Source organism: Prionailurus viverrinus, chromosome C1, assembly GCF_022837055.1.
Source record: "Prionailurus viverrinus isolate Anna chromosome C1, UM_Priviv_1.0, whole genome shotgun sequence".
Lineage (NCBI taxonomy): Eukaryota > Metazoa > Chordata > Mammalia > Carnivora > Felidae > Prionailurus > Prionailurus viverrinus.
In genome coordinates, this window is record NC_062568.1 from 100198946 (window position 1) to 100219971 (window position 21026).

The 21026-nt window shown below is 50.9% G+C and overlaps 1 protein-coding gene across 12 annotated transcripts in view; it reads right to left on the bottom strand.

Moving 5' to 3' along the window:
• Positions 1 to 21026, bottom strand: part of CLASP1 (cytoplasmic linker associated protein 1) — a 277780-nt gene that overhangs the window by 8136 nt on the left and 248618 nt on the right. For all 12 annotated transcript variants that reach the window (XM_047869157.1, XM_047869151.1, XM_047869156.1 and 9 more), the window contains 4 exons: positions 20274 to 20464; positions 18408 to 18536; positions 3308 to 3514; positions 1732 to 1848 (listed from right to left, as the gene is read on the bottom strand). In XM_047869157.1, coding sequence (XP_047725113.1) covers positions 1732 to 1848; positions 3308 to 3514; positions 18408 to 18536; positions 20274 to 20464 — 644 coding nt within the window. The remainder of the gene's footprint in view (positions 1 to 1731; positions 1849 to 3307; positions 3515 to 18407; positions 18537 to 20273; positions 20465 to 21026) is intronic.

The window sequence follows — 21026 nt, forward strand, 5'->3', positions numbered from 1 at the left end:
TGCTGCCATGGCATCGGGACACTCTCAAATGTCCCCCATGCATTCCTTCCACGACCCTGCATCAGGCCTTTCTCCGCAGAGCCTGGTATCACTTGTTAAGCAACAGGAGAGTGTTCTGATCGGCCGGGTCACACAGAGCAACGGGAAGCCACAGCCAGAGTCTGCCTATTTCCGGTCTAGGAAACTGAGGCTGTCTTGGCACCACGTCCATCAGCGACTGATGTCTGCTGGTAGAGAGGTGTATGCGAGTCTCCGAAGGTCCCGCTAACACACCAGAGCTATCGCGTCCAAGGACTGGGGCAGCAGACGAAGCGGGCTACCGAGGAAGAAGGGTTGAGGCCCAGCCTCCCTACGCCCTCTGAGTGGACCGATCAGGACGTGGGCTCCAGAGCCAAGGCCACCGCTGAGAGGAACGGCAGCAGGTCAGCTGCACAACAGGGATGAGGAAACACCTGCGTCTTCTCAGTCCCTGACTAGAAGGGGCAAATGAGGTGATGGCACAGGGCAACTGCCAGACAAAACCGGGGTCTGTTATCTGGGGATGAGCCTTAAAAATTGAACCCCCTTGGTGAATATAGTTTTCTAGTTTTCACTGCTGCCAGGAACCACCGACAGAAAGCCAGATAGAGGCCGGAGAGAGAGGCGGCTTCTGGGCCTAGCACACTGCTGGTGACTCTCGGCTTGGAGTTTCCAGATTGTGGCTGGGGAAGGGGTCAGTGATGAGAAAAGGAAAGGAGAAGGGGAAAATGCAGTCAGGCGAAGTAGCCCCCAAACCACCCTTGAACCCAGCCACTGACTTCTCAGGGGTTCTCGGCCAGTGGTGATTTGCCCCCCAGGGGTCATCTGGCTGCGCGCAGCCTTGACGGTGAGTCTCATGACTGAGGGGTGGGCGCTACCGGAATCTAGAGGGCCGTCAGGGGTTCTGCTTATCCCCCTACAACGCCCAGGACAGCCCCTGCCAGCACAGGGGGGAATGCCCTTCTGGCTTTGCCAGGACTCTGGGGAGGCAAGCCTCTGGCTAAGATGCCCCGCTGGCCGTGCCAAAGGAACGGCTCTATGTGGAAAGAAACGCGGCCTCACTTGCTGATTCTTCCTTTCATAAGGAGCATGTCAGGCACCTCTAGCTTCACGCTTTTTTACCCAGACCACCACCAGGGCGTTTTGAACTCCATGCTGCCGCACTACTCCCCCCAGGCAGCCCCTGGGGTCGCTTTGTCACACGGCCGGCCAGAGGCCTGCAAGGCCCCAGCGGTCAAGGGGCCGCTCCCGCCCTTGCCTCTCCTGCCAGAGCTCCACCTGCTGTCCCCCAGCAGGCTCATCAGACTGAAGGTTATTTTTAAACCGGTAAGCACTCTGGCCTCTCTCAGCTGCAATGAGCCAACGGGCCTCTTGTCCCATTTTCTGCCCCCCATTCTAAAACACCCTGAAAGGAACAAGACAGGCAGCGTGGCCTGGCTTCTGGCGTGAGAGCTCTGTGTGTCCCTGTGCAGCTGAATGTGGATGAGTGTCCTCATCCCACAGGGACATCGTCACAAATGAAGGCACCGACACACACAGAGTGCGCACAACAGCGCCTGCACGTCGGCAAGGCCCAGGGGGAGAGCCCGCGGTTGTCACCGTCGATGCCCACGAGGGACCCAGCCCGTGTGGAGGCCAGAGCTGCAGACAAGCAGATTTTCGGCGGCTGGCAGAGCCCAGGCGTGCCGTCGGCCCGTGTAACACTATACGTACCTTGCTCCCCGTGAGCTGTGCGAGGTGAGGTTTCAGCTCTTCTCCGATTACGGAATAAATCGCCACTAAGCAAAACACGCTGGCCTTACGCACACTGCTTTCGGTGTTGTCATAACCCTACAGAGGCAGAAGGGACACGAAAAGGAAATGAGATCAAAGATCTGCTTCACGGTCAATGTCTCGTCAAGGTTTCCGCAAATACCCTCACAGTTCAACCCTGGACTTGGCGCGAACAACCACCACACACCCCAGACCGGCCACTGGACCCAGGGAGCTTGCGCTCCAGGGAGGTCAAAACTCAACAGTGTCGAGAGTGAACTGGTTCTTGCAGGTGGAGAAGGGAGGCTGGCAAGTAGCAGCGGCCCTCCCCTGCACTATGTGCTGCTCAACGTGAGCTGCCACAGCAGCGCCACGCAAGACACGTGGGAGAGAGAGTGAGAGAGAGAGAGAGAGAGAGAGAGAGAGAGAGAGAGAGAGAGAGAGGGAGATGGGAAAGGAAATTAAGGGGGAAAACAGCTCGGTTCTTTCATATTCTCCCAATGGCAAAGCAAACCTTGTGTGAAATGAGAACTTTCAAGAAAAATGAGGACTGCCTCCCTCGCTCTTGTGGGCAGAACCTCTGTACCACCCAAAGCGGGTGGGAGACATCCGGGCCCGGAGCCTGACACCTGCGCACTCTACGTCCGGGCCTCCGTCTACCTGTAGGCCTGGCCCCTGCCCCACTCAAATGAGACAGCCTGCTGCTCTCCAAACAGCCCTGAGGATGCTTCAGGCTTGCTCTTTCCTCTGCCTGGAATAATCCAGTCTCAACAGTCTGTACTTAAATTCCCAAGCCGAGCGCTCGGCGAGCAGCAGCATTTCTTAAACGTGAAGCTGATTTCTCTCCACCTTCCCCACTGAAGTCGCTCTCTCCCTCCAGGGCCCGACTCTAAACCAGCTCTTCTGTGAAATCACCTCTTGGCCTCTGATCCAGGAACCCCCACTCGCACCTACAGTAACTCTGCAGGTGGTGCCCCCATCTCCGGCTGCCTGCACAGCTGTACTGTGCCCCACGCAGGCTGAAACACCCCTGTGGTTATGCCGTGGAGCAGCAAAACATCTTCCTGAGTCTAACTCAGTGCCTTGCACTTAGAAGGCTCTCCATGAATATGTGCTGGATAGCAGAGCAAGGACCATTATCTGATTTTGCACTCCCACGGCCCACCCTGCCCAGGGCTGGGGCCCACAGATGTGCAATAAGGGTTTGTTGAAGGCATGAACAACGACGACCAGGAAAGGACCAAAATATATTTACAGTAAACAGAAAGTTCACTTTGGGAGCCACAGCTCTAGGCTGCCGGGAAGCTCTTCCGGCCACATTCAGGGGAGGGTGCGTTAGAAAACAAGAGAGAGAGGGCCCGAGGTGTCCGAGCCACACAGCTGCGCAGGTTCTGAGACAGGATGGCGCCTGCCCTTTCCCACCCGCCCCTCAAGTGAGTGAGGGGGGCAAAGCCCCAGGCACCCAGGCTGGGCAGCACCGGCTCCCGGCCTCACAGCCCCGCACGACAGGCACCGGCCAGCTGCCCAGGGGGCCCACCTGCAGCAAGCCCGGGATGATGTCGGCGAGGAGCTGCAGCAAGGACTCCTTGGCGATCCTCTCGACGACTTTGGTCTGCATCTTGATGGCGGCGAGGTTGATGGGGTAGTCGGCCGTCTGGATGATGGGGCAGAGGACTTTGATACACTGCTCTGGGTGGATGGAGCTGGCCAGCGTGGACGCTGCCTCCTCGGCTGCTCTCACCACCTGAAACACCAGTTCCCCCAAACAAGTGAGCTCCCGGAGACCAAGCGATCTGCTGCCTAACTTCGGGAGCCAGAGGACGCTCGTCACCTAACGCCTCGGGCTAATTCTGTACAAGACAGTTAAGAGCAAAGTGGTCTTGAGGGTGATTCTCCAGTGGATGGGGGGCACAGGAAGGTAGGAATGCGGCTTCCACCAGAAACCCCGGAGAAGCGGTTCTCCAAGTGTTACCTCCCCTGCAGCAGCAGCGACATTCCTGAGAACGTGCTAGAAATGCAACTTCCCCGGCCCCACCGTGGACCCGCCGAATCAGAGACTGGGGCCTGGAGCCCAGCAAGCTGTCTTAATAAGCGCTTCAGAGGGTCTCCCGTATGGGAAAATCTGAGAGTCTCTGTCCTAGAAGATTAGGACCTAAAAAAGAAGTAAACATAAATGCTTTCCAGCAGCTTGGGGGACAGCTGCAATTAAAGTAACTGGAGAGAAGCCGGGAAGAAAAATCAGTGGCTTCAAGACTTATGATTCCATGAAGGCACCTAATCGTAAAGCAGTTGGAGAGGCTTTTCCAAGGAAAGCCTCCGTGCCCGTATCACCACACCCTGTACTCTGAAGGAAGTGCACAAAATGGCCACCTCACAGCCAAAGGAGCGGCCTCTGACCTGTGAAGAGATCCCAGCGCACTAGGATACACTGAGTCCTTGTGCCAGAGGTCACCAGGAGCGCCACAAAAAGAGCCTCTGTAATAAAGATAGAAGCTAAATGCAAAACCCGGCAAGGAACAAAGAGTGCGGGCTGCGGCCTTTGAGGGCTGGAAGCAAATGCCAGCCGTGCCATGCGCAAGTGCTAACCCCCATCTCCTCTTCTGTAAAATGGGGATACCTCACAGAAATCATTTGTTAAGTGGTGTCAAAATGTACTACATGTTCAGTAAATGATAGTTACTCCTATTCATGACACAGGGGTATGTATATAAATGATAAGCAAAAAACAGCAGGCTGTAAACATGTACGTATTTTTTTTTTTAGTTAGAATTAAAAAAAATTTTTTTTTATATATTTTTGAGAGACAGAAAGAGAGGCAGAATAGGAGTGGGGGAGGGACAGAGAGAGGGAGACACAGAACCCCAAGCAGGCTCCAGGCTCCGAGCTGTCAGCACAGAGTCCGACGCGGGGCTCGAACTCACAAAATGTGAGATCATGACCTGAGCTGAAGTCGGAGGTTTAACCAACTGACTCAGGCGTCCCTGTGTATGCATTTTCTCATAAAATATAATGAAAACCTAATCTTTTTTTTTCCGACTGCCAGCCCTGGACTGTTCATTCCACCCAGATTCTTCTCTGTTTTGTGTTCTGCTACTGAAACAAGGCAGCTGTCTTTAACTCAGCAACAAGACCAAGGTTACCAGCTTAAGCCTCAATCTCCCCAGTGCTCTTGTGATTGAAGCAGACTGACCAACAAAAACAGCAGACAGACTACCTGGAAAGCATCTTCTAGATGTGGGCAAGGGTGGGCTAAAACATCCATGCATACAAGCCAGGGAGGACAGGACACACAGAGGGGCACCCTGAGCCATATGGTGGACACATGGACTGCAGGAGGTCATTGTAGGGCCCTGACCACTGTGCCCTCACTCTAGGAGGGACAGGGCCAGATCTTGGGGCTCCGCAGTCATGGTTTTGGGACAAGATGCAGCTCAGTTCAGCTGGGGCTACGCCACCCTGTGAACAGTACTGACTTCCCGGAGTGTGCCTCATCGGTCCGTGTGTCTGCTCTCTGAACGGTAAAGTGGACTCCTTCCAACACAAGGGGCTGAATTCATCTCACTTAAAAATCATTATATTTGGGGCACCTGGGTGGCTCAGTCTGTTAAGCAGCCGACACTTGACTTCAGCTCAGGTCATGATCTCATAGTTCGTGAGGTCAAGCCCCACACTGGGCTCGGTTCTGACAGTGCAGAGCCTGCTTGGGATTCTGTCTCCCCCTCTCTCTTCCCCTCCCCTGCTCACTCTGTCTCTCTCAAAATAAATACAAATAGACGTAAATCAAAAGCCCGGTATTTTTAAGGCTCGTCATGCTGCACTGACAGTTGGAGGTTCTCCCTGGGCTGCTCATGTCCCAACACTGGGATTTAACGCGGTGGAAAACCTGGAAGGAAACGCACAAAACGTTCCCTCATTATCTCAGGGGGTTAGATTATGGGTAATTTTATTCTCCTCTTTGTATTTTTTATATTGAAAAGTTGCCATGGAAAACTGCCATAGTAATGTTCCTGGTAAGGAAAACGTATTCGTAAAAATTTAAGTGTGCTTTTGAGATCAGGGAAAGTTCACAGTTCAGCCCTTGGTTCACGGAGAGCAGGGAGGACAGGGTGCTGCACCCCAGAAGCAGGCGGCCCTTCGTCACCCGGGACAGAATTTGAGCCCCGGCATGGAGTTGCACTCCCTGGGTGTTGGCTGAGAACGTTACTATGATTATAATAATCGCTATTTCTGCTTACTGCCTACTGATTCCATAAGCTCTCTTCTGCTATTTAGGAAACTCGCTGTCTCTCACGCAAACGTGGCTGACCACGTCCCCTCCTTGAACAGAGGGATGACCTCTCCTTCTCAACTTGTAGAGCTTTTCTCTATTGCTGGCACCTCATGTCGGTTGCTTTACATTCTTGCCAACATTTCCACATGTGTCTCCTTCCCAAACAGGCTGCAAGGCCTAGCAGACGGGCTGGGGCACTTGTTTTGTACCCCAAAGCACACAGCAAGGCTGGGCATTTACCAGGTGTTCAACATTTACGGATGGACTGAACTTCATTCTGTCTGCCTGAGGGTATGTTCCTACTTAAAGCCCTGCCTTCCTGAACTCTCAAAGTTCTCTATTTCTTGTTAGAGGCCTCTTGAACTTTCCCTGGAAGGACCTGCTATCTCCTTAAGGCACTGACCGAAGTCTAGGGGTCTCATTAAGTAGGCTCACGCCCCTGTCACCTGACCAGCGCGCTTGTGGACACAATGCATACACCTGTGGGGGCATACATCGGGATTATGGATTAATCCTTCCGAGAGTCAAAATGGGGACCAGGATCAGCATGGTTCAAGAGTAAATACCGTGTACACGAGAGAAGACAGGGGTCAAGAACATCCAAGATTTGCCTGCACTTATTATACACGTGCAAAGTCAGGCTTGGGTGCAAAGCACTGCAGAGAGCTCATTTTATTTTCAAAGAATCCTATTCTCGGTAAGCCCGTAAGAGCAATTTTTCTTTCATACCACGACTGGCCCTGCCTTGTTGTGTACAACATGCACACACTCATTCACTCCTGTGTGTCAGGGACTGAGCTCAGAGCAGGCCACAGGAGTGAGGATGATGGGTGGGCCCGGACCCCGTCCTCACAGTGCTGGGCAGGATGGGCTGGTCTGTGCAGAGGGTGAAAAGCCCCAGGAAGTGGGGAACCAAGCCCAGAAGCAGGTGGGGGCGGATGGCGGGGAGCTGAGGAGTGTTTGCAGTTGGCCGGGGTTAGATGAAAGGAAGCTGATGAGGGCCGGGACGCAGAATGAATGTCTGCACAAGGCTTCCCAGGTGTTCTTCGGGGGTTCCTCCGGCTCAAGGGCCCTTGGCCATGCGAAGCCAGCCCTCCCCGCCTCTGCCTCCTCCACAGAAAGTGGGTGGTTGGGGTCAGCCAGGCAGCAAGCATGACCTCAGTCCCACTGATGGCATCGCCCTCCACTTCACATACACACGAGAATGAGGCTACTTAAAGAAAACTCACTGTGATTTTTTTTTCTTGCCAACTCAATCTGCTGCAAAGTGCAGCTTTTTCCACACAGGTCCCCTAAAAGCAGAGGACTGTTTGGCCCTGGTGTGCATGCATAACCTTTAACCTTTCACCCCAAGAAAGGCAGCTCCAAGTTGCATGGGCACAGACAAATCGGAGTTCAATCCTCTGGCAAGACACTCCATCGGTCTGAACCTCGATTTTTAAACTAGGGAATTAAGGGGCGCCTGGGTGGCTCAGTCGGTTGGGCATCCGACTTCGGCCTGGGTCATGATTTCATGACTCGTCGGTTCGAGCCCCACGTTGGGCCCTGTGCTGCCAGCTCGGAGCCTGGAACCTGTTTCGGATTCTGTGTCTCCCTCTCTCTCTGCTGTTCCCCCACTCATTCCCTGTCTCTCTCTCCCTCAAAAATAAATAAAAACATTAAAAAAATTTTTTAAGATAGGGATTTAAAAAATGCCCACTTTGGTGGATTTTGGAGTAAGAGAGAGAACATACAAATAAAGGATTGCTGGTAAGGGGTCACAGGGAGACACAGCGGAGAACCAAGGAGTTCTGAGTCTGCCAGAGAGCAGAGCTCCCTCCAGGGGACCCCTCCGACCCAGTCTAGTGCCCACATCAAGTGGGTCTGCCCTCGCCAAGAATCCCTCTAAACAGCTATCCTGGAACCAGGCCCACATTTGTCCATACGGCGTGGAAAGCCAGCATGGCCTGGCTCCTGCCTGTGTCCAGCTGTGGTTTTGCTCTCCCTCTCCCCCGTGCCCTCGTCACACTGAGCTGAGGGCAGGCCCTGCACATGCCCCGCCGGCCCTTTCGCGGAGCCCCTGACTAGCCCCTCCGTTCCTCCTCAGCGTCGCTCACTGGTGCTCCTCACCTGGCCGGGACAGGTCTCCTTCAGGACCCGCTTGCTGCAGTATGACTCTGGGGAGCTCTGTGTGCACACCTCCACCACTGCACTCAACACCTTGCTCAAATGGTCTCTCCCACTAGACAGAAAATTCCTCGAAGGCAAGCTCCCACCTCAGCTACCTTTCTATACCCCCCATGCCTGGCACAGCGTCCAATATACATGAGCTACTCAAGAAATGTTTGTCAAGCACATTCTCCCGTGTACATATTTTGTAAAATGTTCGTGACTGGCAAAGTCACCTCTGGGGCATGCCTCACTGAACTGCACGGACGTGTTCCACCTGAGGAGCTGGCCCAGAAACTGAGGGGGAAGCAAGATATCTGCAGGCGAGCCACGTGGCCCTTGGGCAAAATCGGCTATAGGAGGCCCGGAGGGTCCCATTCCTGGCGACAGGGCGGAAAGGCGACACTTCTGTCCTTTGGAAAAGAGACTTTAGTTCAGGTTGGTTTTTTTTTTTTCCCTAGCAACCTGCTGTTTGAAGAGGGGTGGCGTACCGCTTAAAAGACTTCCATCGTCGGGGCACCTGGGTGGCGCAGTCGGTTAAGCGTCCGACTTCAGCCAGGTCACGATCTCGCGGTCCGGGAGTTCGAGCCCCGCGTCAGGCTCTGGGCTGATGGCTCAGAGCCTGGAACCTGTTTCCGATTCTGTGTCTCCCTCTCTCTTTGCCCCTCCCCCGTTCATGCTCTGTCTCTCTCTGTCCCAAAAATAAATAAACGTTGAAAAAAAAAAAAAAGACTTCCATCGTGCAACGAATTACTCTAAGATGAAGTGCTTTTATTCCTCCTCAGTTCATGCACGTCCCTCCGGTCGCCGCAAGTCCACGGTGCACTCGGGAAAGCCGAGCACCGGGCACATGGCTGAGTTACGTACAGCTGGGCAGCCAGTGGACAGTGGAAGAGGGGTCATCTCTTCCCTAAGCGGGTCCCGCAGTGAAGGTGTGCTCCGAAGCCAATGCCTCTCTGCTGTGCGAAATTACTGTTTGCAAGTACCCTAACATACGGCTCAGAAATCTGAGCCGTACTGAGGAAAGTCTATGTCTTAGTTTTGTTTTTTTTTTAATTGTTTTTAAGCTTTATTTTATTTTTGAGAGAGAGAGAGACAGAGCGTGAGCAGGGAAGGAGCAGAGAGAGAGGGAGACAGAATCCGAAGCAGGCTCCAGGCCCTGAGGTGTCAGCACAGAGCCCGACATGGGGCTCGAACTCACAATCCGTGAGATCATGACCTGAGCCGAAGTCGGATGCTCAACAGACTGAGCCACCCAGGCGCCCCAGTGTGTCTTAGCTTTTAAAGACATGGGGTAAAACCAGAAGGATCAGAAAATACTGGATAACCTTGTGGGTATATCCAAGGTAGAAGACACTGATGTACATGTTTAAGACCCGGCTGGGAAACGGGAGGCAACTCAGTGGGTGGGAAGATAGGCCTGGAAACAGACTGGGACCCAAGTGCCAGCAGTGCCACTTAACAGTCCTGACAGGAACAAACAACTTCCCCACGCCCCTCGGATGCGGAGAGCATCAGTGAGACAAGGAAACATACTGGCGGGCTCTCGGTGAGAGTGCCATCGTAAGGTTTCCTTCCTTGCCTCCAACCTGTTTGTACTCTCCTGTCATTCGGGTGAAAGTGAGTTGCCCTGCAGTGAGCTGTGGGTCAAAGGACTTCCAGATCTGCCGAGCCAAAACCCACACCCAAGGAGAACTTCCTCTTGTAACCCCAGGAATTCTTGATGTCACCTGCACGAAGCATTTAATCCAATGTATCTAACACACAAAGGTTTTCTGAAAAACGTCTGAAAACGAAAAGCCAGAAGGTATACTTCGAGGCGGCAAGTTTGAGGCCCTCTTGCTTACGGAGGTTACAGCAAGTTTCCCAAGACAGACACTCGCTTCTGCCAAGGCAAGTAGGTGTTCTGGACTTCCCTCTCTGTGCCAAGCCCCCGGCTTTTGGCGAGCTGCCTGAATCAGGGTGAACTTTAGGTTTTGCCCCTGCGTTCTATGTAACCTAAGAAGCAAAGATTATAAATGTAAGCAAGCAGAGAGCAAAAGTAAACACGGGCACCAGAAAGAAAGGAGAACAATGCTGTTTGGTAGACAAGGTGGCCAGAAGCAGCAAGGATTTTAAAAAGGAGGGTGGGGTGGGGCATATTTATGAGACAACAGCATCAAGCAGGTTATAATCTACCTTGAAGTGACCAAAATTGTCCCAAGTCTGCTGATTTTGCTACTCTGATTAGAAACATGGGGATTTTTCCCTTTCAAAGCCAGTGAAGCTAGCTAGGAAAAGTACAATTTCCTCATCGAACTTTTTAAAAAATGAGATCATTACTCAGAATATTGATGAGTGTTTGCTTAAAGATAAGGTTTCTTTTAGAGCACAGAACTTGTCAAAATTTGGATTGTGTGTTTTAAGTCCAAAGTTTGATTTGGCTCTGTCACAGACACACGAGAAAAATTGGTTGAATAAGAAAAGATTTTTTTTTAATGCAAAAAAAAAAAAAAAAAAAAAAAAAAAAAAGGTGGAGGGGCGAGGTGGGGGGTGGGGGGGTGCGGCAAATGTTCCTAAACAATGGCTGGAATCAAAGAACTCTTCCCAGTCTGGCAAACCTAGTTTAGTGCCTCAATCATGTGGAAGCTAAGGAAAAGGTTGGCGCCACCTTCTGGGGAAAAACTGGAAAGACCTTATACAAATGGGATCCGGATCCACACGGAGTCGTGGTATCCACGGGTATCCTGGGGAGATTCCATCCTTTGCAAAAGACTGGCACTCCTTTAAATTCCAGGATTTAAGCTGCATGTGAGCCCTCATTTAACTAGGCTCAGTGCCATACTAGAGGGAGAAAGGGAGGAAAGAAAAAACAGCTCCCGGTTCAACGTCCACGGACCCAAGTTTTGGAACCAGTTCTGTCATCAACTAGTGAGGTGGTCTGGGAGAACATTTCTTCTACTTTCAAGGCCTCAGTTTCTCTCATCAGAAAAATGAGAGGGAGAATGTGAATCAAGAATTTTCACATTCTTGTTATAAAATCTTATCTCTGCCCCTACTTAAGGAGTGCGTTCCCCTAAAAAGATGCACGTGGAATTTCCAGAGGCAGAGTATAGACATGATGTCTAACAAGACAGCCGTCACATCTTTGCCTGCAAAAGCAGATTCAGGGCAACACTATCTCTCTCAACTGCATTACGGCAGCCAGGTGGGAGACAGGCCTGGGAGGTGGCTGTGTCCCATCCTGGAGGACACTGCAGATACTGGGCTGGCTGGCCTGTCAGGAAGGGCAAAAGAGACAACCTAGGGGCCCCTGGGTCGCTCAGTCAGTTAAGCATTTGACCCCTGATTTCAGCTCAGGTCATGATCTCATGGTTTGTGAGTTTGAGCCCTGTATCAGGCTCTGAGCTGACAGTGTGGGGCCTGCTTGGGAGCCTCTCTCCCCCATCTCTCTGGACGTACCCTACCCCACTCGTTTGCTCTCAAAATAAGTAAACTTAGGGGCGCCTGGGTGGCTCAGTCGGTTAAGCGTCCGACTTCGGCTCAGGTCATGATCTCACGGTCCGTGAGTTCGAGCCCCGCGTCGGGCTCTCTGCTGACAGCTCAGAGCCTGGAGCCTGTTTCCGATTCTGTATCTCCCTCTCTCTCTGACCCTCCCCTGTTGATGCTCTGTCTCTCTCTGTCTCAAAAATAAAAATAAACATTTAAAAAAAAACACAAAAAACTAGAAGCTGTACTGTTGGAGATAACATCAAACCCTGCAGTCAGTAAAGAAGGCGCTAGAGGCTTTTAAAAAGAAAAAAAAATAAGTAAACTTAAAAAAAAAAAAAGAAAAAGGAGACAACCTGAAACTCCTCAGATGGGAAGCTGAGCAGCACACAGAAGCCTCCTCTTCTGCATGTCTCAAAACTCAGGGTGCCCTCCGGCTTGGAGGTGACAATGTAATAGCTACTCCAGTGTGGACATGGATAGATTCAGCCAGCACAGCAGCCAAGACAAAAACTGTTTTCCATTGGTGTTTTACAGTTTCCTCAATCGAATTTCAATAGCCCTCTTAGATATATTTTAAAAAGTACACTATATGTGCTTTGTGTAAAATCTATAAAGCTTGTCAACAATTCTATTCAGAATTGGTCTACTTTCTTCGCTGGAAGAGGGCAGAGGAGACAGTATCTTCCGTTTTCCACAGCGTGAGCCCTGCAGGGCATCACGCTCTCTACTCCCCCGGGCTCACCCAGCGTACGAGCGTTTTAGAGACCCAGAGAGAGAGCTCCTGTGACTTGTCCTCAGTCGTACAGCCAGCGAATGACAAAAGTAGGACGAGGATCCACACGTTCACACTCCAAACTCAAAGGTTGTGACGCTGAACACTGGCCCTCTTGCCTGTCTCTTTGTAGGAGCTGTTTCTTATTAGGATGCCTTTTCTGAAGCCACAGGAGCTAAAAGGCGGCCCGGTGTCCTATCTGCCTCCCAGGAGGGCCGGTTCACCTGAGAGGAGGAACCCGTCACTTGCCCCAAACAGTGGCACAGCAGCGGCACTGCCGTTCAGAACAGGGCTCTATGCTTGGCACTCTACAGCGAGCCAGTGGGGTGGGGACGTGGCATCTCCACGTGACATATACAGCATGAAAGCAATCTTGGTTTTGTGCAGTCAGCCCAGGGTCTTCTAAGCCCATGCTCCCTCCTCCAGGCCAGGCCGCCCCGGCTCACTGCTACAATTCTCCCCGTAACTACTCCTCGCAGCCAACCTCAGGTTCTCACTTCCTCAGGCAGCCTTCCTGGACTCTTCCAGCCCACTCCAAAGTCCTAGTGCCTCTCACTCCGAACGCACATGTGCTTTAACCTCAACTAAACTATGAGCTTCTTGAAGACTGGAGCCCTGCCCCTCACTTCCAACCTCCTGCCTCCAAAAACAAAACATTTACCAGAGTTTGTGCTCTTAGTGTCAGACAATGTTGGCTTGGCAACTTTTAACCTTTAGAGGATTATACAGGTTTCTGGTTTTGCCTTTCCGTTAAAAAGAGCAAGAACTTGCAAAGGAAATCGGGTTCCTAGCCACCTCCCAAGATTGGGTGGGCTCAGGGAAAACTGGATACTTAGGACCTGTGAAGGTAGGTTTGTTACTTAATAGCAACTTCTAGTACCTTGACGCTGGATGAGACACAGATAATCACTCAGTCCATTCCCTGGGGTAAGAGATAAGAGAAACCAAGGTCCGGGAGGGGTGAAGTAATTTCTCCAGGTTCACATAACACACTGTCCTCCAGAACCACTGATATGTGGGTGGTCACTGCCCCAGGAGGCTTCTAAGGACCATTCCAGAGCGCAGCGGGGCTGGCTAAGTCGTGGTCAGACAATGATTTTAATTGGTATGTGAAGGAGAATTATCAGCTTGCTAAAATCAAACGTCCTCCCCGACACACCACTGCTCTTCTCTGGCCAGGACGCTTGTCAAAATGACTGTAGAAAACACACCACGCCAGCAGGGCGAAGCCCAAGTCAGAAAACAAGCGCCCGAAACCTCCTCTTTTATTGTTTAAAATAATTTGGTGTAGCTCTACTTGTAATTTGTTACAGTCTTAGAACGTAAAATTAACTTTCTATGATTTAAAATACAGCCCCCAAAGACAAACAATGGTTGTTTCACAAGAATCCAACTTCCCCAAACTGCCTGAGGCTGGACTGTGATGCCTCAAACACCCAGATGAAGAAACATCTGGTGAGTCAGTATGGGACACAAAATGATGCTGACATTTCCTTCTTTTCATAGACAAATACAACTGAATACTCACTAATGTGGCCAAGTTTAGAAAAAGCTACACCCAATGATCAAAAAGTTTCAATGACAGGGGCACCTGGGTGGCTTAGCTGGTTCAGCATCTTGGGTCTTGCAATCAAGCCCCCGCATCAGGCTCCCAGCTGAGCTTAGAGCTTGCTTGGGATTCTCTCTCTCTCCCCCTCTGTCCCTGCCCAGCTTACACACTCCCTCGCTCTCTCTCTCTCTCTCTCTTTCTCTCTCTCTCCTTCTGCCCCTTCCCAGCTTATGTGCTCACACGCACACTCTTTCTCTCTCTTGTCTTTTTCCACACTGTCCTGTATTTGAGTCTCACGACAGTCAAGCTTTATAACAGGCTCACCCAGAGGTGATGAGACCCAACAACACAGCTGGACAGCACACACAGTGGACTGAAAATCAGGTTTTCTGCCTCAGGAGTCACACCCCATGCTGACCCTAGAATCTTATTCGTACCATGGATTCTCTTATTAAATCCCCTCCTCATCGATGAAGGAGAGATTCTGCGCCAGTCCTAACAAAAGGATTGCCAATTCTAAGAGGAGAAGAGTTAAATGAATGGAGTTTTCTTTTAAAACAGAAAATGGGCTTCAGATTTCTGAAGGTCACTAACAAGTCCTCAGCCCTTTTTAAGATGCTTGCTATAAGCTAACACTACTGTAAACTGTGGTGACTTCATTAAGGAGACACTGAAACTCTGTAGCAATGTTTATTTACTAAACAGATAAAAAGGAGTCAGACTGAGAACAAACTGAGGGTAGATGGGGGGTGAGAGGGAGAGGAGGGTGGGTGATGGGCATTGAGGAGGGCACCTTTTGGGATGAGCACTGGGTGTTGTATGGAAACCAATTTGACAATTAACTTCATATTAAAAAAATAAAACTATAATAGAACACTAAAAAAAAAAAAAGGAGGAGTCAGATAATGAAGGAGATGTACTTATTCAAATAAGGAATATGAAACCATGTCTTAGCTGACAAACACCAACTTCTTCAATAGAAACTCTAAATTGGTATCCAAATCCTCTATGGTGCTTACTAAATCTGTGTTGGCTTAAGATGAGGGACGCCTGAGCGAGATCTAGTGCCTGGTATGTTTCCAATGTGTAACAAACATGTTTTGCATGCACGGTTCCTTTTAAAAGAGCCTGAGAACACAGACCGTGGCTTAAAGGATGAGATATTCATCTCCCCTGAGAGCTTTTATGACAAATTTCAACTTCTAGAAATGGCATTTCAGTAACTTGTCCTTCACTGCTACAGTCCCAGAGCCACTGCCCAGTGTGCACCATAGTGTGGCCACTGCCCCAGCGGGCAAGGAGGGACATCTGGGGCTAAGGTCCCAGAGCAGCCTTGTGTCAGCCTGTCGCGTCCTGCCGAAGCCTGGGTTCTGTCTGTGAATACAAAACCAACGAGTTTCCTAAGGGAGGGAAGTTCCAGGAAAGCTCAATGGAATGAACACGCTTTGGAAGTACCAATTAGCTAGGAGAGTAGACTCTGCTTCTGCATGACTGACACAGTCACTGGGTTTAGAAACATTTTAGATCCTTCCCAATAAATGTCAGAACCGTGTCTGAATGTAGTGACAAAAAAAACATAACACTAGAGAACCACCATGTGCAATATTCTGTGCCAACAAGATGGCCACAGCACGAACTTGATGTGCGTCTAACTATTCTGCCCTAAAAAACAAACAAACAAACAAACAAACAAACAGACAGACAGACAAAAAAGGGAATGATGGATGGAGACAGTTTGGGTAAAATAAGAGAAAGACTAGAAGAATTTCAAAAGAAAAGACAGACAAAGAAACCATACATAATCCTAAATATACACAAGTGCCCAAGGCTGGGAGCTTCTGGCCAAGTGACAGAGTGAAGTTTCACAAGGAAAATACAAGGGCACTCAAGGTGAGTATCGAAGTATGCAAAGCAGGGCAGGCCTGCCAATAAAGGCACTCCTTTACTGGGAACAGGATGTTTTCCCCACCTGCTTGGTCAGGTGATCAGTGACGGCAGTGAGGAGACCCTGGGTCATAGGGATGCCACAGGACAACTAAGGGCTGCTAAGCTCACTTTAAGCAACAGGTATTTTCTGCTTCTGTCCCTCAGGCAATTTAAAAGAGTTCACGCCAAAGAACTTTCTCTACTGAATTTCTCATTTTGCAGGAGGAAAAACACCCCAAAGAAACAAGATCCCTCAAGAAGACAGCTCAGTAAGAAATGGACTATTTAATTCTGCTCAGCTGTACTTCTTAGGGTCCACTGGCAAAGTTTCAGAGTTTAAGATCAGGATGCCAGCTTTAAACACAGACATCCTCCAAGGGGATAGTCAGTAAGCGCCACACACTACGGAGGGCTTAGTGTCACCTCGATGCCACATTCTAAGTAGGTCCTCTCCAGAGGAAACAGCATCAGGTGCTTCCAAGAGAACAGTTTTACTTCGGTTTTTGGTCAGGTATTTAAGAAGAGGCTATTAGGGTTTAAAAAAGAAGAGAAAAAGGTCAGCACAGGCCAGGCCACTTGCCCTAAGAGACACAAAACCTGCTTCACATACTGGTTCTGCCAATACCTGCCATGCGTCACCTGACAAATGACAGCATGTTCTGGACTCTCTTCCCTCACTCAGGAATAATGGCGTTGGCTACGTTAGCTCATGGGTCCTCACATTTTACATGAGTTATTGTAACAGGAAAGCGTTCTGTTCAAACATGAGTGATTTGTACTAGCACACGACAAAGCCAGATTTCTGAAGCGTCAACAGGTTAAAAACGTATCTATCACTTAGGGCGCCTGGGTGGCTCAGTCGGTTGGGCGTCTGACTTCAGCTCGGGTCATGATCTTGCGGTTTATGGGTTTGAGCCCCGCATCGGGCTCTGTGCTGACAGCTCGGAGCCTGGAGCCTGCTTCGGATTCTGTGTCTCCCTTCTCTGTCCCTCCTCCACTTGTGCTCTGTCTCTCAAAAATGAATAAATGTAAAAAAAAAAAAAAACCAAAAATGTATCTATCACTTTATGAACCCGCGTTGTGCCAGGCCCATCAGGTGGAGATGCCTAGACAGAGCGCGAGACCCCTACCCTCGTTGAGCCTGCAATTGTGGTGCGGGTTTCAGGAGATCAAACCTGTCACCGCTGGGCAGCCACATAAGCTGCTAAACAGAGAAACAGCACAATTTGGGGTCCAGATTCTTTTTGTTGACATATTCTTGCCATTCCCTTAATCCACGAGTGTGCCCATGAGAATCACGTGTGAGCCACCAGACTCAACTAAGCAGGTTATTCTCACTTGGGGTCCAATCCATCGAGGTTTTCTAATGTTCTGAGTATACAGTCCAATTTCCCACAGTGCCTTTGATTGGAAAGGTGTTACTGAAACCATCTGTATTTCACTGTTCTCTGTAGGTCTCTAGGCACTCGAAGGACTGGTGAGCCCCAGGGGCTGGACAAGGCAACGAGCAACCGGCTGGACTTACTGCGGGTCCAATCAGGGCCGGTCGTAAGTGTGCGGGGCACAGAAACACATTTTTCCAACTCTCCAGTAGGCGTCTGAGGTGCCAGGACAGTTGTTAGCATTTTACACGTTCAGGAGCAAGGAAAGGCAGGACATGGCTGCCTCCATTCATCCTGAACTTGCAGAGAGGGGTACACTGAGAGGGGAGGGGAGGGAGGAAGACTGACAGGTATATGTAGCACCTCTGTCGTCACTGGCATGTCATTCAGTTCTCACAAGAAACTGTGACAACGTCCTCCTCCACCTTATCCACAAGCACACTGAGATGCGGAAGCTGAAAGAACCTGTCCGAGGTCGTGGAGCAAGGAAGCGTGGGTTCCAGCACTTGCACATCTGTCTCTCGAGCCAACCTCGATCTCCCAACAACAGTCTGGCAGGTGCTGAATGCCACCAGGAAAACGGCAGCCCCCTCCTTCTGACCACAGCAATTGGGAACCACCAACCAGGAAATCCCTGAGGACAGGTCAGGCCTGCTGCATATGTGGGAGTCAGGAACCTACCAAGTGGCACCAGGCCCTGAATGGCACCTGGGCTCAGCTGCCACACCAGCACTGGGACTGTCACCCTGAACCACGGCCCGGGCCGAGCTCTAAGGGAGCGACTCTTTTTTTGTTTAACGTTTTTTTTTAAGCTTACTTATTTATTTTTGAGAGAGAGAGAGCAAAAGAGAGAGAGCAGGGGAGACGCACAGAGAGAATCCCAAGCAGGCTCCATGCTGACAGCAGGGAGCCTGACGTGGGGCTCGAACTCACGAACTGTGAGATCACGACCTGAGCAAGAAGCAGACACTTAACTGACTGAGCCCCCCCCACCACGTGCCCCCCAAAGGGAGCGACTCCTAGTCAGGCTGCACACTGATCCACACCCCTCTCTCCCCACACCCTCAGTGCACCCCCAGGCCCATCTGCTCGGCACTCCTGGGCCAGAGGCTGGCTTACCTCCTTATGGGAGTCTTTGTGGGCTTCCAGAGTCTTCATAATCGTCAGCTCGGCATAGTTCTTAAATCTTGCGGGCTGGTTTCTCAGAATTTCCCGTAGAACTCTCAATGCTAGTGCTCGGATGGAATGCTGGAGTACAAGAGGAAAGGAAGACATCAGCAAACAACACAGCGCTTCACTGAACATACTAGCCAGAAGCGCCCAGCACGGCCAGGCACCCAGCCCTGGGCTCCCCTGGCATCTTGCTGGCACCCAACGCAGGTCACATTGCAAACGTGGCACAGGCTGAGGCAGCCAGTCCCATGAGGCGGGTGCTATGCCTACGCTGACATTCCCAGGACCCAGCACCTAAGACCTGAGGAAGGTTTCTGGAATGAGCCAAAAGAGGACCAAATGAGACCGAATGAGGACGATACATCTAAGTTCATTATCAATCTCCTGGAGGATTTCCACGTTTTCTGAGATGTCGGTATGCAAATTACCCTTTGGTAAAGAACAGGTAACAAGCATCTAACCACTTCATCAACATGGCCTGTAAGATAGCCACAGACCTGTCTTTATTCCCGACCTTCTGTGTGATGAGATCACGGGGGAGGGTCGTGTGTACACGCCTCGAGGTGTCTGAGGCCCAAGCTGCGCCGTGTGAAGGAAAACCGTTCCACACCGGCTCCTGATCTCAGTAAAAGAAAAGGGGTTTACACCAAACTGAGCCAAAAACTACATCCTGATTCTTCGTCACTCATCTGTGCTATTGGCTCACTAATGGACCATCTACCCGCTCTCTACGTGAGATCACTCTATCTCCTAACACAGCCTGAACAAGCAGGCTGTAAGGGAAGTGACTGTAGGTCCTCCATCACTGTATTTCTGTCTGTCCCCACCCTCCGCCAAACCATTAACCCGAAGCATCAGAAAGCAATCAGAGCCACCGCATTCGCCGGCCCCCTGTGCACCCGTCTTCCATCAGAGTCACCATCAACGTGACCCCGAGAGGGACCTTCACCGTGGGCTGTGTTGAGCTTCCTCAAAATCCACCTGGTCCTGCCCTTGAGTTCTTCATCACACCTGCTTCGTTGTTTCCGTGGCCTCCACAAAGCCCGGTGCACAGGTGGATTTTTACTTCTAGAGTTTCACTCAGACAATTCCCAATATCTGCTGCTGTCTCTGCATAAGGGACCGGCACACAGATGGGAGAAGGCAGGGCTCTGACTAGGTTACCCCCCCCTTTAAGAGTCATCTACGTGGTGCCAGGTGTGGATTACGGACCGGGCACGGCACAAATTCCTCGTTGGTCACACTCAAAAGGTCACAGGGCAAAGAGGGCTTTTGATTTAAAAAATAATACAGAAGATAACAGAAAACAACCCATGCTCCAGAACTGCTTGCTTAACCAGTTAAAATCACTGTTGCTGCTCACAGATGCCGGCTGCATCTACACAGAACTTCAGGGAAGGCAGCATCTAGTAGGGTCTCTTAAAAAATGAACTTCTCTATTTCTCAGTTACGCATGGAACCTAAAACTCACACAGAAAAAAACCTCATGGTAAAAAACCATTCCATGCTAACAGAGGTTTAAGAAATTCTGTGTTAAACAAAGTAACCTGAAGCAGGAACAAGTTTTCCTCAACTCCTACAAACCCAATTACAGAAGAAAACACACACATAAATAAGCTAGGAATGGGGCCCGTCTCTGACAGAAAGAAACATGACCTCACTAGCTGGTGCTCAGAAAATATTTGGAAAACGTTTTGATGTAAACAGCAGGCACAGTACAGAAATAAAGCTGAAGCCAAAGTCCAGAACGACAGGACTTAACAGCCCGTCACATGGGAAGGGGGGAACGCAAGGACGAGGAAGGCGCCTCACGTCTTTGTCTCCGAGCGTCTCCAGCAGCAGGAGCAGAATGGTCTTGAAGTGCTCCTCCCAGACACCCAGGCTGTCTTCCCGGGTGATTTTGAGCAGCTCCAGCAGGGCGCCTTTCCGTTCCTCCACCCGCTCGTTGTGGTTGGACAGCTCTTTCAGAAGGTCAGCCACCAAGTCAGAATGGTCAATGGGCACTGGAGAGACACCGAGACAAAGTCACCTCACGAGGACACCGGGCTGTGGACGCGCCCTCCGCCCGCTCTCCGCTCCCAGAGGCAGCCCCCCTCCGTCATTCCTGCCCCGTGCCCTTCACCCTTCTCTGCTGCCTGCTCGTGACACCCTCAGCAGGCCGTCTCACCAAACAGGAAAACGGAGATGTGGGAACAGATGTCAAGTACCAATACCAACATCCTTACCCTCCCCCACCATCGTTTTCCCCCTTCGAGTTCGGACAAACAGGAGAAGCCATCTAAAAGTCTCTCCGTGACTGTCCTCCTCCCCCCCAAATCTACCTCCACTGCAGCAGCTCCAAGTCAGGCCACCCCTGGATAGTCCCCTCCCGCCGTCACACCCACTGACACGTGCACATTTTCCTCCAGGCCCTCCTCACTGACCCATCTGACATTCCTTCCCTCCCCGAATGTCCACAGCTTAGTAACTAGCACAGCAAACAAATACTAATCAAGGTGTTGAGCCTGTGCGTGGACTGTCCATGCACAGACTGTACAACGTGCCAAAACCACTTAGCAAAAGGGC